General features: G+C 37.0%; 2 protein-coding genes across 5 annotated transcripts; both read right to left on the bottom strand.

Annotated features, from left to right (window-relative positions):
• Window positions 1–4,453: 4,453 nt before the first annotated feature.
• Window positions 4,454–6,940, bottom strand: LOC149052209 (adhesion G protein-coupled receptor L4-like). The gene is made up of 8 exons (XM_089180822.1): window positions 6,760–6,940; window positions 6,563–6,666; window positions 6,214–6,316; window positions 5,956–6,106; window positions 5,759–5,840; window positions 5,538–5,604; window positions 4,749–4,837; window positions 4,454–4,574 (listed from the first exon to the last, which is right to left on the bottom strand). Coding segments are annotated over exons 1-8 (726 nt in total). The 5' UTR covers window positions 6,889–6,940; the 3' UTR covers window positions 4,454–4,573.
• Window positions 6,941–7,286: 346 nt separating this feature from the next.
• LOC149052208 (uncharacterized) lies at window positions 7,287–13,666 on the bottom strand. 4 transcript variants are annotated; one of them, XM_089185897.1, is made up of 4 exons: window positions 12,682–13,666; window positions 10,521–10,595; window positions 7,875–7,982; window positions 7,287–7,360 (listed from the first exon to the last, which is right to left on the bottom strand). In XM_089185897.1, exons 1-4 carry the CDS (start codon window positions 12,815–12,817, stop codon window positions 7,341–7,343), a joined length of 339 nt encoding a protein of 112 aa, XP_089042023.1. In that variant the 5' UTR covers window positions 12,818–13,666; the 3' UTR covers window positions 7,287–7,340. The 4 variants fall into 4 exon arrangements, 1 of the variants encoding a protein (XP_089042023.1); XR_016180678.1 differs by lacking the exon at window positions 7,287–7,360 and having other exon boundaries at window positions 7,951–7,982; window positions 11,165–12,809; XR_016180669.1 differs by lacking the exons at window positions 7,287–7,360; window positions 7,875–7,982 and adding an exon at window positions 9,048–10,209 and having other exon boundaries at window positions 11,165–12,809.
• Window positions 13,667–16,555: the final 2,889 nt, after the last annotated feature.

The raw sequence follows: 16,555 nt of genomic DNA, 5'->3' as shown, positions 1-16,555 counted from the left end.
CTGGAATTTATTGCATATGACCCTGGAATGAGGAACACGAGGCATAAAGTAACATCATCGCCCGTAATGCTCGTAGAATTTCAGGGTAATCCATTAAACACGACTGGATAGAGGACTTTATTAAAAGCCCAATTTTTTTACTTGAGCATAAATCAAAAAAGAAAAAAAAGGAGTTCATTGCTGAATTTTAATACATAAAAAATATTATATTTTTAAGGGTTATTTCAATTATGTTTCTGTGAGTGCACTTCATATTAACCCTTCAGCTTATTCTGAAAATCAATTATCAAAATTCAAGAAGAGGTATGGTGTTTTAACGTACGATGATTAAGGAAAAAGTACACCAATTCAACCATTTTTTCCAACCCCCGGTCGAATATCAAACTTGAAATCAGTCTAATCTAGTTCCAATTTAAGTGGACCCTGTTGATTAAGTTCGATCGTTTGTCTAAGCACGTCGAATGTACAACAACCATCTGAAGCATAAAAAGAGGAGAGGTCTTTCCCTTTTGACATCTTGTCATAGTGACCTAAGACGACAGCAATTAAGCTATTGTGTTCCTCCATCCTTAATATGGCTGCCAAAGCTGTTTTGTGGACCACCATGACGCAAAAAACATGACCACCGCGTGAATGTCTCGCTTGTGCTATTTGCTCTGTATAAATTGCTTCAGGAATCCAATTTATAAGAGATCCTTCTTCAGTTATAAACTAAGAGTTTAATGCGGACATCATTAGAGTCTGGTAGGTTTTGTTTTAATTAAGAGTGCCAAATAACCACGACCTGACAATTTTTTCCACGGATTGGTTTGGCTGACTTTCACAGGACGTCCCGAAATCGATATAAATGTTTCGCAAATGGAAAGTCAAGATATTACTGAGGTAGTTCTAACATAGCGCACAACTTTTTAAAAAAAACTGCACACTTTGTTGAACTCAGTTGTACTCATCTCGCAATTCATCAAGCGCACGATACTAATATAGGTTGCTGTCAATAGCTGTCTTTGCACTTATACGAATGTGTCATTCCGGGTTATTAATTTTTTTAAAAATATTTTGGAATTGTATGGAAAGTGAAAAATATTGAGAAACCTATAATAATGATAATGTCGATGATACAAAGATCCCCAAGTTTTGCTTTAATGATGGACCGATAGGTTAGAAAGGACATGTGTAGAGTTCGGTTTGTTTCGTAATTAGAGCTCAGTAGGAGTAAAAATCGAAATAACTATTTAAAAAATGGAAAGTTAATTTCGACGGTGTCATAGCTACCTAAGAAAAAACAGGAATAGCTAGTGTCGTACTTACCCAGCATAAAGCATGTTAAAAGGGTTTTGAAAATTTTGACGGATTCATTACCATTTATCATCCACTTCATCGTAACTAAGATAATCAAAGGTTGCCGTCGAGAGTTATCGTTACGCTTAAAGTTGATTCACCTCGCTTTAGAGTTGCGGATTTGAGACATCCTCGTAAAACCCCTTCGTACGATTTAGCGTTTAATGCAAATCATGATCTCTGATCACATGGTCATGGCGTTTGCCTCCATTTTTGTTCTTTCTGTCATAGACGGACCAATGGGCAAAAAGCAGCTTCCATCAGATGTAGAGCATTGTTTCTATTAATACAATCGAAAAAATCCACCACATTATAAAACACTTTTTGTAGTTGAAGTTTTGTAAAGAAGCAGCTCAAAAGTAATTGATGTTAAGAATGGTAGTTTCTTTATGAGCTCTGCTATATGAAAGTTGTCTTAAACAAACTTCTGTTTTATCAACGGGCAGCTAAAGCTAGTATGCCATCTGTTCGTATGCATAAATGGAAATGATTCCTTTTTATTCATCTCGCCTATGACATGCTGCACGTTTCATTTGATGGGTCTAATTACTTCGTATGCCTTCAACAGTGATGGACTAACTCGCTCGTGTGTTAATTAAGGTGTATTATTAGTTTTATACCACAGCAAACTCCGATTCAAAGGATTTCTTCTCGGTTATCTCAGATCATAAGTTGGATGTGAGTTTACATAAAGTTAATCGTTACTTGATCAGAAAACTAACGGAGGCTAACGGCCATAGTTTAATGTTCAGCCTCCAAAACAACTCTCCCCTGCAAAAGCGTCATGCAGACCATCACTTTTGTGTTCAAATGTTTGAATTCCAACATTTTAGAAGGAGCGGTGGGGTCAAATGCTCTTTGTGCGAGACGTTCTTGGGTCAGAGTGATGTGCTCTGTGGGCGAGACATTGAAATCTACTACTAATCTCTATGCGCTCAAGGAATAATTGATTATTTATTCTGGAATATTCCCTAGTCCTAGTTGCGATGTATTTAGTCAATGGAAGCTTGAAGCGCTTTGACCTATTGCATTTGAGCGGTGTAGGTAGAAATATACTTGCATATTCTAGGATAATTATTATTTTTTTAACTTCTTCCGCCTAAATCGTACACTTCGTCATCCATGTATATTTATAAGTGGGTATGACAAAACCTAGACTGTTGTAAATAATCCACTCCCGCTCTGGCTTGTTGAAATTCCTATTCAATGCTTCGTCTCCGCCTCTCACTTTAAATTGTATACTCTGTAAAAGTTCTTTAATCGCTGTTGAATGATGTTTACCGAATAGTTTATAATCTCTTGGTTTATGCCATTTCCGGGTGACATTGGCCCAGTTGAATTCCCTATTAATCGATGTATTTTCGATTCAAACCGATACTCCTTATCTTAGGAATAGCGAATAACAAAGGGTAAATGTAACTGATCCACAAAATATCCAGTCATTGGGGGTTTTTCTGTTCTTTCTAAATTAGTTGTTTATTTACTCAAACATTTACGTATTCATCTACTTATTCATTAAGCAACAACTTTGAATGTCAGCGTCATGTGCTGAGACTATTATTATCATTTAACCGACAGAAAGAATATCATTTATCAACAAACCCAACTAATTTATTAAACAACCTGTAATATTCTTACCAAGGAGCGACTCTTAAAGGAAGTAGAATAATTATCCTTCAATAAACTGATAGAAGCCCACCACATACTATTTCTTAGCTCAACACTGACACAATCTCACAGTTGTCTCTGAAGTGCCTCCAAATTAACAATGTTCCACAGTAAGTCTCTCTCGGTATAGCTTTCTGAAAAGTCAGTCACTCCCGACAACAACAAGCACTACTGCTACACGACTGTCAGGCCTTATGTACAAAGCACTCTCAAAAATTCCGGAAGCTTACAACACAACTATATTGGTAGTGCATTTACATCATAACTACGTTACCTAATAAAATGCTCCAGAAAGTTCCTTGGTTTTTCATTCCCGCATGACTAGGCTTTAGTTATCATTATCCATAGCTTATTGTTAAAAGTAATGACAGCGTTGGGTGAGAAGTTTGTAAACTTAATAAGTGAAACGTCGAATATCAAATAATCATGCAGTAAGCGCAGAAAGTTAGCGCGCAAGAATCAAAAGATAAATACATTTAATTAAAGCTGCGTGCGAGAGTGGTTTTTAAAGAAAGAAGAGTCGTGATTTCCGAGTAAAAATCCCCGCCTCGTCTTTAGCAGACTGTGGTCTTAGTCGAAGGACAGTCATCAAGGTACTGAGCCATTAGAAATTTAAATTTATAGATTGGTTTATTTCGATGAATCTTGCCTGCAAATATACGATCGCCTAGAAAATAAACTTATAATCCTAAAGAAGATAGGTTGCAATTACAGCTAGTTGAGTGCTTAAAAAATGATGAAAAGAAAGACCTCTTTTCAGCTGCAGATCGCAGGTCAGATCAATCATAACCGACTTATTGCTGTTAAATAAGTGATTTTACTAAGTAATCGACTGTCATTTCCGGTTGGCTGGATCCAGTTATTTAAGTTAAGTGCGATCTCAATTCAAATTCAGTACAAGACTGCAATTCAACTGCCCATACATCGCTGACCCCACTTGGATTGACCTGTGAGCTCTTCCTTGTGGAGTTGTTTTTTTATAGAAGATGGAAAAACAACATTCATCTTTCTTTCGCTCTCTGATCTGCAGATAGACGAGCAACATGAAATATGGTTCTTAGCACTAGTACTCGGATATTTATCGAAACACTAAAGATTGATGATATGGAGTTAATAATCGGTTTGATGTTTTTTCTTACCTGAGTGTTTCGCATGCAGTGCAGAGCAAAAATTAGGAAACCCTGCAACAGAAGCATGATTTTCGGATCATTACTTTTTACAATATGCAAACAAACTAGTCAAATATCTGTTAAGATTTCCAAGAAAGAAGGAAAATTGCATATCTCATAATCCCAAAGAGGTCTGTCTTCTCTTGCCTAGTTAATACATTTTTGTTTTCAAAATTCCAAAAAATATCATGTGACAATTCTAACGATGTCTTACTTGGTTAGAAAATAAAATAATGATAGAGATTGAATGATTTTGAATGTTACCATCGAACACTGACCTGAGCAGAGTTAAGTATGGTGAAGATGTAAACGAAAGCTTTATGTACAGGCGAGAGGAGACCGAATAGCCACGTGACACCCAGCAGGGGAATCATCACCACGCATGCTTTGATGCCAGTTCTAGGAGTTAAAGAGAGAAAATTCCTTTATTTTCCTTTGACAAGGAATTTTCAGTTTTAGATATCGTGAGGCCTTACTGATTAAGGAATGAGGAAGTTGGGTGAGCAGAGCCTCACAGGAGGACATGGCAACCTCTTCCACTATTTTGTTACAGTTTTATGATGTGAACCTTACCATATTTGCTGAGAATGGTCGTCTTCCCCTGTTGGCTGCAACAGATTGGTCATCTCCTTTATGACTCGCACTAGTATCAAGATATTGAGCTGAAGAATATAATTGAAATAAATTGATTATTTAGATATGGTTATCGAATAGCCAAAGCAGAAGCGGATCCTTGCCAGATACATTACTAGTTTGGTAACATGTGTGGGATAAAGAGTCATTTACAGGGAGTAGAACTCCCAACCGTGGGAACTAGATTATGAGCTTCGATTATCTGACAATGAGCTAAAGAAATCGCGAACTAAAGTGTCTGAACTGAATGAACTAAGCAAAGTGAATTCTCATGTTAAATTACATAGATTTAGTATCTCCTATTCCTCCTGCTCCTTTCATCTTGTTCAATGTTTTTTAAAAGTTTTTTTGCGCGAAAAACATATCTTGGTACATCAATGTGAAACAGTAAGAAAACATCAACAACGAAGGGGAAGAATCTTTTTTCTCATGCTATGTAGTTAAAGTTGGAGAATTTATGAAGCTATCTCTTGCCTGTGTAGACATTGTCTCAACAGGTTTTACTCGTTATTGAAGACCATCATAGGTTAAAATTGACCAGCATCCTATCAAACAGCAGTAACGTCCAAAGTTTGTTGTGAGCATATAGGAAAAGAAAAGTGGTAAATATTGTGTGGGGTCATATCATAAATACCTAATTCCTTTTTCAGAGAGCAGAGAAAAAAAACCTTTAGCCGTAAGTAGTCCAGGTATACCAATCACAATCATCAACACTAATCATAAACTCACAACTTCCGTGAAAGCCTCAAAGGCGACAAATATCCAGATCAGCTTGTTAGTCGAGGAAAGCCAGCAGCTAAAATCGAAGAAATGAAACACAAGAACGACACACAAATCCTCAGCAAATGAAATGATACCGATTTCAAACTATATGCAAAAACAAAACAAAGAATTAATTGCAACGAATTAAAAGGAGAAGAGCAACAACAAACCGTTGATTTTTTTCTTACTGTTTATCACTCGTATAGCTTTGTAACCCTTCTTTTCCAGCAGTGATGCCAAGTGAAATTGCCACCATAATCACTGGAAGACCTAACCACAAGGAAAAGAAGGAAATCGAACACTTTACTGCATGACAACACCAGATTTGACGATCCCAAAGCATGGTTACAGTTACCAGTGCATGTTTTAAAATAAAAAAACTCACCCCATGAGATGACATGATACGTGTACATCTTGGTGTTTATGTTGTAAACTTTCACAACGAAGAAGTAGAGATAAATTCCCTCGATCAGCATCCAACAGAAAGCGGCCGTCAAGAAATACTGCATTAGAGCTGCTATTGTAACACAGGCAGCCTGTGAAAAGAAAGAGTTTTCGAATACTTCTTAAGTGCTCCTTTCGACAAGATATTTACGGTGCAAAGAGTAAGCCCATTCTATAGACAGAAGGAGAGGCCACTGACTTTGTTTTCTGTGGCGTTGGTTCCGGCGAGGAAGATGATCTGTCCAGCTCCAAGTGACACAGAAACGCTCAGTCGAATTTGAGAGAGAGGTTGACAAACATCTCTGATGAAATAATAGTGAAAAAAATAATGGATTAGACAAAAGCAGCAACGACAATAACAGCAACACACTGAAGACATGAGTTGTTCAAAAGTTCGTGATAGGACATGAAATGTAGCTTAAATTTGTGAATCATTCGACATGCATGTTCTTGTTTGCATTGAGATTTGCACTGAGATCGCTTTTCTTACCAGCTTTGTTGAGAGGAGTTAAGAATCTACCGCATTATTATTCACGTACATTACTTACGTTAGGCAAGAATAAAGTATTAATGTTAAAAGTATTCCGAAGATGGAAAGGCTCAGTCCCGCGTAGGTAATAATTTTCAGAATTGTTTCGTCCTCCTCGGCGAGCTGTGTCAAAAAAAAAGAGAAATTTAATGACAATATTGCGTCAGTTAACTGAGCCCATAAAATGATTGAGTAAGGCAAAATAAATTTTATTACCTTTGTGCTACCGTCAAAGTCCATTAAGACGGCAAAATGCGTCAAATGATTGCAGCTACAAACTGTTTCTTCTGAATTGCTTTTTGAAGTAACTACATGGCATCCTTCCTCTGAAAAGCTGCCAGACATGAAAAAAAAGTAAAGGTAAAAAATTATTCATCATTTGGGTAAGAGGTGATCCTTGACAATTTTGCGCTAAGATTTTCTTCCATTGTAGTCATAGTTGCGAGAACATTTCAATCAGACTTCCCCTCTCTAAAAACGACAACTTGGCTTCCAGGAAAGTGTTAATATGCGCAAAAACATCTGAGAAAGTTTATTCATTCTTCTCCATATTTAATTTAATTTAAGAAGGAATAAGTACTATACAATAATATATTGTTGTTTTTTTTACCTTTTGTTCAGGCCACTCCAAAACATACAGCGCTTCTCTGCTGTCAAGACCTGAAAATGGATTTTATCTTGTCAGAATAAATCAAAACAACGGATTGCAACTAATTTTCATGTTACCTTTAGGTTTTTTAACTTTAGGATGACGTTTTCTCGCAATTTCCTCGCCTTGGGGTCCATAGTTACGGCCATTATCCTGGAGCTAATATACCTATGAAGAAATTGTATTTGAAAATGGCTCAGAAACAAGGAAGCAACATTACATACTTTTGATAGATTCAAGCGAATTTTAATAAAGGTGGAACGGTCAGAGAGTCTTCCAACCTTAGTTAGGGTTTTTGGAAAGTCTCTTAGTTCAGGTTAGTTGAACTTAGATCTTATGTGTTTCCGAGTTATGTGTTTTTGGGGGTAAACGACATGGAATAATATGAAAATAACGTCACCTTTGGTTGTCTGTTTCATTCCAGACGGTTTGATCTGTCAGAAGTAGATCATGGAGATCCTTGTACATAGTCGCAACTACCAGTGATCCTTAAAACCCCCCAAGAATCAACAAAAAATGTTATTAAATAACATTATAAGGAGGGCGAATGATCAAAGAAGATAGACTATGTAAACTAAGGAGGCGCATTTATATGAGACTTTATTTCAATACAGAAATTTCGATTGGAGAAACCAAGGTAATTACTAAAAGTTGCAAAGCTACCACAATAGTTAATACGAACCATTTTCCTCAAAATTTGAAGAAGCGATATTGATCCTCGCTTGCCATTGTTGTTCCTCAAAGTGGAAGCCTCTTGCGTTCTGGCGATAGGCTTTTTGAATGGCCAAAACTGTCGGGGAAAAAAAGGAGAAATGAAAGAAGTTACAGTGAAATTTACAATAGCACATCTACACAAACATGCGTTTTGCAGTATACACAAATATTTAGTAATCTTATTGGATGGACGTGTATTTTTTGTATCTCATTTGCCCTTCAAGGACTATTCGACGATTTCAACCATTTATATAACGTTTTTAAATGTAAAACTGATGAAAAAGTGAGAAGTATTGTACGGACTAAAATTGTCAAAACTCAATTCGTTCCTCGAACCGTCTCTTTGGAGAACTATAGAGTTCCCTGGGGAGTTTTTACAAGTACGGTTAAAAATCTTGCATTTATATGCATCGCAGACGATAGGCCAATTTGAGCCCAATGTATAGTGTGAAGTATGCGGAAAGTATTTGTTAGATTTCTCAATTTCAGTTAGTAAAGTGTTACCAATCTATTATTTAAGAAAAGTTTCTAATAACAGAGCAAGAGAAAGGTTTCACAATTTGAAGGATTCCGATTCTCGCTTGTTGATTGTTTAAGAATACCTTGAATTTCCTTCTCCACCGCGAGAAATCAGTGTCAAACAAATTTAAAAAAACAGATAATTTGATGACATCCAACAACAATGTTTCTAGAAATTTGGGTTTATAACTGAGTTCTTAAATCATCTAGCTATAGGGAATAAGACAACTCATTAGGTCACACAGCAAGTCAGTAAGTAGCAAAGGAATAGACTTTGAAACTAAACAGAATTGAGTGCCACGGCCTCATCCATTTTTGGGGAAACGATCCTTTCTGAAGGCTTCATTCCACTCTGGTGTCGCTTGCTAAAATTAAGAGCAAATTTCTCGACGGCCTCTGCCACCTCAAAAATTGATTTTCTCAGTGTTTTAACCTCTTCCTTGCCTGCCTTGTCTTTTGTGATGTTTTTGATTTTCAAGGTGGAATCTTCAAACATAGTAACCGCTTCCCACAATTACATAAAATATTTCCATGTCATTGACAAGCCAGTCTCAAATATACAATTCATATTAAAGATGTGGAAAAAGTCCAGCAGGAGGCTCCAAATGGTGTTCAGGGTATTTATTTGTTAAAGAACTATTTTAGGGGCCTGGATTATTTTTTAAGCCTCACCATTCTCACCTCATATAGCTTGAATAGTGGTTTATTCTTGAAGGTTATATATTTATAGGTTATTTCACGGTTGGTGAGCGCGTGCGATTTTCACACAAAGAGTAAATAAAAATCACACAAGCGAACTAACCGTCAAATAACTTATTCATTATATACATACCGAAATTCATGGGCGAACAGAACTCAAAGATAAACTTATTTTTATTTTCTTTCAAAGGAAAACAACGCGCGTCAAGCCGCCTTGCAGTTCGAGAGTTGCACTGAAATGGCTTCCTTGTAAAATACTTTACTATTAAATCATCAAGTAAAAATGCCGTTAAAAGGCAGAACTAGTTAGAATTAAAACAAGACATTCTGAAAGTATGTCGAAATAGTTCCACGGATGTTTAAAATTTGAAATACAGAAGCGAAAACTCAAGACTCGTTCCGCCTTTCAAAACAAGAAATTCGTGGAACAGAGCAACATCGTGTTCTGTCTTTTTCTTGGTGTTTTCATTTTCCTGTCCTTCTGTGAACTCTTCTACTAATGAATTTAGGCTCTGAAAACGGTTTGTCTGATTTGAAGCCATCTTTCTAAGGAAAAATACGCCTAAGCTGTTAGAATGTGTTATTTGTCAGTCAAGAGGAACGGCGAGCGAGCAACACAGATATCTTCACTGGTGAAAATCGATACGTCGTTTTTCACTGGTCAAAAAAATCGTAGGATCAATGAACTGGCTTCTCTGACGTGAAGAGATTATTTTTATCTCGATGCTTATTGGCGCTTAAATCTCGGTATGCATGTAATAATTACTTTTTATCGTTTATCTATCGAAGTTAAAAAGCCGTTAAGTTATGAAAATTGGATACCCGTATGGAACCCTTTCTGGTAATATTTACTCCGCATAATTTTGAAACATACTTCTTTGCCTAGAATTAAAAAAAAACATGTGTGTCACAGAGAAGATCCTGAAAAGTGACAGTGATGGCCGCTATGAACGATCAAAACTCTTAAATCCACTCGGTTGGTTGTATAGAACACTCTCATTGTTTCCTTTGCATTATTTTCGTCTTTCGCACACTTCTGGTATGATCGATGCTCAGATAGAGCTGTAAGATGTTTATGGAAAATACTAGTAAATGAAATAATAATGCAATAATACATCCCTTAATCACTGGTTTAACATATAAGACAAGTACACATTTTGCCCAGTTTTTGTCTTTTTAATTCGCCCCTAAGGGGCTCGGAAAATGCCACACAAGTCGCAAAATATCCGCGCCTATTAATTGTTAAACCACTGAATATGACATATTAATTTGTTATTTTATCTTGAGCTGTCTCCTGTTATCATTTTGAAATTTTGCTTTTCTGAGAGTGGGAGAACGGGTCATTTGTTGTACTTGAGACATATTGTACACCATTACAGAGACTAACTCTTCTTACCATATTGTTGCGTGCAAGGTGGTCCAACGTAGTCAGGGTAAGAGTCCTGCAAAAAGTTTTGTCCAGAAGCTGGATCTGATGAAAAAATAATACAAATACAATACAGAGGAATTAATTAACCCAAAAAGTAAACAAATTGTTCCGTTGTGAGCAGCACTACCATTCAAGTTAAGCGCTGCTTTGCACCTGCACCGGAAATAATTTTTTTCGTAATTTTGATCATAAAAACTGTGTAGAATGATATGTTGCTCGCACTAATCTGATCGCCACATAAGGGTATTTATTTCGCAGCAATCAGACTGTCGCTTTTTGAGTATGTATCTCACAATAATCAGATTGCCGCATTAGGGGATATATCTCGCACCAATTTCGTCACAGCATTTGGATATCTCACAGCGTTTGAGTATTGTTTTCTCGTAAATGATGTCATGGAATCGGGGGGCCGTGCATAAAGAATTACATAAACCAGAAATTTTGCACTCATTTGATAAGTGAAATGGTTTGTGGCCTTGGTAAGAGCCTCGTCGATTGAGGTCGAGATTTATCGGGATATGAAAGGTTTGTATTTAACTTGCTGCATCATTTTAAGTTTAAAGGTGTTTTACCTGCTCCTTTTCTCACAACACTCACGCCAAACAATTTACTTCCGTCGCGTATTACGTAAACAACAGTCAAACATTCCCAATCATTAGACTGCAGTTTTACAGGTGCTTAAATTGTTTTCCACCAATCAGATTCCATCACCAACGAGCTCCCTCTCTCTGACGAGGAATAGAGGGCGTTGTGTGGCGAGACCAAACAACAGTTGCGAAGGAGACAACGTTCAGCGGGGCACCGATGCATTTTACTTTTGCTTAGAGGGTTTTTAGACACTACCTGAATGAGTTCAGAGAAACTAGGCGTGGTTTTGCCTTTTGTAGTAAAATTATGTGGAATTACATTTTGCAGGCAACTAACTGGAAATAAGCAATGTTAATTTTCTCCCTGTCAAAGGTACTGCAGTAAGCGTAGTCTCTTTGGTCTCGTCACGCAACGCGCTCTCTCCCTAACGAGGAATAGAGTGCAATGTGTGACGAGACCAAGCAACAGCTGCGAAGGAGACAACAGTAGGCGTGACACCGATGCCTTTTATTGTTGCTTATGGGTTTTTAAACAATAGAGACAAAGGACCACAAAATACTTCTGTGAGCTCAGATAAATTAGTTTTTTTTTTTCTTAGGGCGAGGTAATGCGATATTTTCGTCACTTTAAAAGTTCTGCTCTTTCTCTGTTACAAAACTAATAGCGTTCGGAACACCGTGTTCCATCTCAACCCTCCCAGCCAAAATAGAAACTCTTGCATGCTACTCATATCTGTGTTTATCTTTTGGTAAACAGAATATCAATTAAATTCCAACTCAGTATTTACTATTTTTCAAACAAGAAAATGTATCTACACCCTCTGGTGACATATGAGAACTGAGGTAACCATTGCTAACCTTGTTACAGAGTAATAGTTGCCGGGTCAATCGAAATGCTCGCAAGATTCGAATTAGAAGCAGTATGGTCAGTTTATGTTTACTGCACATTTTGTATTGCATTGAAATTAGCCCCAACAACTTTACAGTTCAAACGGTCGGATATTAAAATATAATCCAATCAACATCAAATTGATTCGCCTATGCGAAGAACAAACAAGTCTGCATGTCTTTTGTATTTATTTTATAAGACGATAATTGGCATGTATCTTAACTGACATGAGTCACTAGCTGAGGATAACGCACTTCACAACATCACGCGTTATTATCTAGCAAAGCAATTGGACTGATGATTTTTTGCGATTGGTATTCACCATCATTTCATTAAATCGAAAGGATAAATAAACCACATGAAAAGAACTGATGATTGAAAGTTTCATAGCTGTTGTTACTCGTAATAGCGATAGTAACTTTTCTTTGCTGGCAGGGTTAAAAGTTAGACATGTATATCGTGAAAACGTCTACTTAGATTAGTCTAAAATTAACCCGGACTGTCAGAGGATTTTATGTAAATTCTGTCGTGAGTATCACAAACGTCAGCAAAGAATGTTATTACTACGCTAAAGCGCTTGTGGTACCCTTCAGTTAAAAAAAACAAACAAACAAACAAACGAAAAGACAAAAAAAAACAAACAAAAACTTACCATTTGCAATCTCACAAATATAAGCGTTTCCCTGACGTAAACGAGTAACACTACCAAACACGCTTTGTTCGCCATTACTGTTGAGCTTATACATGAAAGCCACCCCGTGTTCACCATTTGGCTCCCCTTTTCCCATTTGCAAACAGTCAGCGGTCTTCCTGGCCCTTTTTTTTAAACCAATACTCCATCTATTGTCATAGTTCGCAGTATTTCGCCTTTGAATCTCGTTATTGATGAAATTCCATTCTTCTTCGGTTTTGATGGAAATTAGGTCCCCTCCTTGGCTTTGGCAGATGACTCTGTTCCCGTGCCAAGACCCTCCATATAGCGAAATGATGTACCAAGAGTTTTTAAAAATTATTTTTGGGCATTCTACAAAATGATGAAGATGACAACAAAAATAATAATTATCATAATGATGATAAACAAACTAATTATTATGATAATTATAAACGACTGTGAATATATAAAAGTCATATCTTTGAACTGCGGATAAAGACGTGAATATGAAAGCGATTGTCGCAGTAATGAACACTACTTAAGCAGTAGTGAAAATAGGGCCTGATCCTTGTTGTCGCTCTGTTACAAAAGAATTTGCTTGTGCTTTTAGCTGTACGTCTATCGAATTATGGATGCACTTGGGAAGTTTGGAGAGCACTCACTCGTGCTCTCCAAACTTCTCGCGTGCATCCATAACTATATATACGCACGCTAAGCATGAACAAATTCTTAACTTTATGGTTGGAATGTGATCTTACCTCCGGGCGTCTCGCAAATATAGGCATTTCTACTAAGCTTAGAGATACTATGAAAGAAGCCTCCATTCCTAGATATCTCCGCCCTTTTGTCGTTACCACCTGGCTCAGAATCTCGCCATTTCGAAATATTCAGTGTTTCTTCACTCAGCCAAGTCCAAACCCCGCCTTTCTTCTCTAAACCAATGTGCCACGCACTAGCATTCCAAGTAACACGCTTTTGAATCTCACGATTGATAAACTGCCATTCTTCTTCTGTTTCTATGGAGACTAAATAACCTTTCTGACCTCTGCGATACCGGTGCAGCGCTCTACCAACTGAGCTAACAGGCCAACTGGGAGCTGAATTTATTTTTTCAGGTCACATTTTCACTACTACTACTTGAGTAGTCTTCATAACTGTTCATTAACCGCAGTGCACATATATGATTTTCATACATTTACAGTATGGAATAATGCTGATGATGGACACGAAAAAGTGTTTTTTATACAATTAATTTTAATAGCAAACGATGGGCATCAAAATCCTCTACCTCACTGAAGCAAAAATTACAATTAGGCTACGTAACGTTTTAAAAGTGGAAATTGGGGAGATCAGGGTAATAGCACCGTTATTCATTGAATTTTTGTTTTGCTCTCCAACGTACGTTTTAAATCACAGTCCGATGTAATTCTAACAGCAAGTCTATGGCTCATTATTGGCATAATCAGTCAGATATTATCTTTTCTTTACCGTTCATGTTAAGGTGCATAAATGTTAAGATTGAAATTACACTGCCTAACCTGTTCCTGGCAAATCCATCAACAAATGAAGGATGACTGTGGAAGAGAATAAGCAAATAAATTGATTGTTATCTCAAGAATAACATTTGAAACAATAAAAAAGGTTATTAGATTTCGAGTTAGACGATGCTAATGCATTCTATTTGCTTCATGCCCTTTGATATCTACCCAAGAATTTCATAACCTTCCTAGGAAGCAGACAGAGAAATTTAAAAAAGTGTCGCATCTCCGCAATTTACCAACCAGCTGAACAAAACTTGTTACATGTGGAAAATATTTATAAGGATACGATAGACCTTCGCGAACGTTCCTCGCGAAATTCTCAAACGGGTCATTTCAAGTGCAACCAAATTATAAAATAATGAAAAGGATGTGAAATGCGCTATTCAGAAGAAAAATAGTGTTTCGTTTTAGCTTGCAACAATTCGAAACGGACGACAGCTGTTTCTTTAAGCGAAGGAATCGGGTTTCAAATCTGACCGCTCAAAAAGAACTTCTGTACAATTTGAACCTTGGTTGGTCTTCAAAATTTTTGAGGAAATTTCCATATTCTAGGGTGTTACAAAGCTATGGATCAGCAGGCCGCAGAACCTGTGGAACCCATATAATATATATATATATATATATATATATATATATATATATATATTATATCCATCCTAGCATCAGCACTGCACTGATGAGGCCCAGAAGGCCGAAACAGTACTGTCTGCAGTTAGATATAGCTCTTTGGCATATAAAGCTTTGCTTTCATGTCCAAATTGAGCACTCTACTAGGATGAGTCATTGCTGCTAGCATTATGCATGCGCACTAGTTTTTCTAGTTTAAGCACTCTGGCATGGCTTAAGTGATCCCACATGTGTGAGGTCACTTGGGGTGGCTTTATTGCCCCACCTCCATCCTAGCATCAGCACTGCACTGATGAGGCCCAGAAGGCCGAAACAGTACTGTCTGCAGTTAGTTATATATATATATATATATATATATATATATATATATATATATATATATATATATTTGTGTGTGTGTAAAAGAAGAGCAAGTAGATAAGTATAAAGTTTGTTTTCAGCTACAAAGATGAATAATTTAAAACGGAAATATGTTGTAATTGTCCATAACATCCAACTTGGTGAGCATTTGGCAGTCACCTACCCTGAGTGTTAATAATTGAATAATAATTTGAAAGCTAAAACGGTTTGGGTTCCGCGATATTTGAATAACGCGAAGGCTCTCAGTAAACCCTTAGGTTGGTATTCATTGTACATGATCCTGGAATGAAGAACACGAGGCGTAAAGTAACATCATCGCCCGTGATGCTTGTATAATTTTGAGGTGATCCCTTAAACATGACTAACAAGAGGACTTTATTAAAAGCCAACGACAGAATTTTTTTGATTAAGCTTAAATCAAAAAAGAGTCTCTACGTGGTTGTTAGGAGTTCCATTGCAGAATTTAATACATAAAAATTGCTTAATTTTCAGGGTTGTTTTAATTATTTTACTGTGAGTGCACGTCACTTTAACCACCGACGGCTCGTTCAGAGCCATCGAAATTCATGATTACCGATGATGTTTTAACATAGGACGAGAAACGAAAAAGTACACCAATTCAACCATGTTTTTTTCCAAACCCCAGATAGAATTTTAAACTTTGCATCTGTGTAACTTAATATCATTTTAAGTACACCCTGATGATTAAGTTCGATCTCTTGTCTAAGCACGTCGAACGTTCAGCAGCTATCTGAAGAGGAAACGTGGTTCCCTTATGACATCTTGTCATAATGGCATAAAACGATGGCAATTAAGCTATCTTAAATGTGGCTGCCAAAGCTTTTGTGTAGACAACCATGACGCAGACAACATGACCACTGCGCCAATCTCTAGCTTGTGCTATTTGCTTTCTGATTACTTTGCTTTGTATTAAGGGCTTCAAGGAACCCAATTTATAAGAGATCCTTCTCTAATTAAAAAAAAAATTCTGGTGGCGGTTATTTGGCACTCTCAATTAAAAAAAAAACACCAGATTCTAAAGATACCCGCATTTAATGCGGGCATCTTTAGAGTCCGGTGGGTTTTGTTTTAATCAAGAGTACCATATAACCGCCACCTGACATTTTTTTCTCGGATTGGTTTGGCTGAGTTTTACAGGAAGTTTCAAAATCGATAGAAATGTTTTGCAAATGGGAAGTCGAGATATAATTAAGGTGGCACTAGCCTAGTGCACAACTATTAAAAAAAATTTGCACACTTTGTTGGACTCAATTGTACTCATCTCGCAACTCATCGGGCGCACGTTACTATTATCGGTTGCTGTCAATACCTGTCTTTACACTTGT

This window comes from Pocillopora damicornis, chromosome 1 (assembly GCF_964200805.1).
Source record: "Pocillopora damicornis chromosome 1, jaPocDami1.2, whole genome shotgun sequence".
NCBI lineage: Eukaryota > Metazoa > Cnidaria > Anthozoa > Scleractinia > Pocilloporidae > Pocillopora > Pocillopora damicornis.
This window is presented reverse-complemented; position numbering and strand designations above follow the sequence as displayed.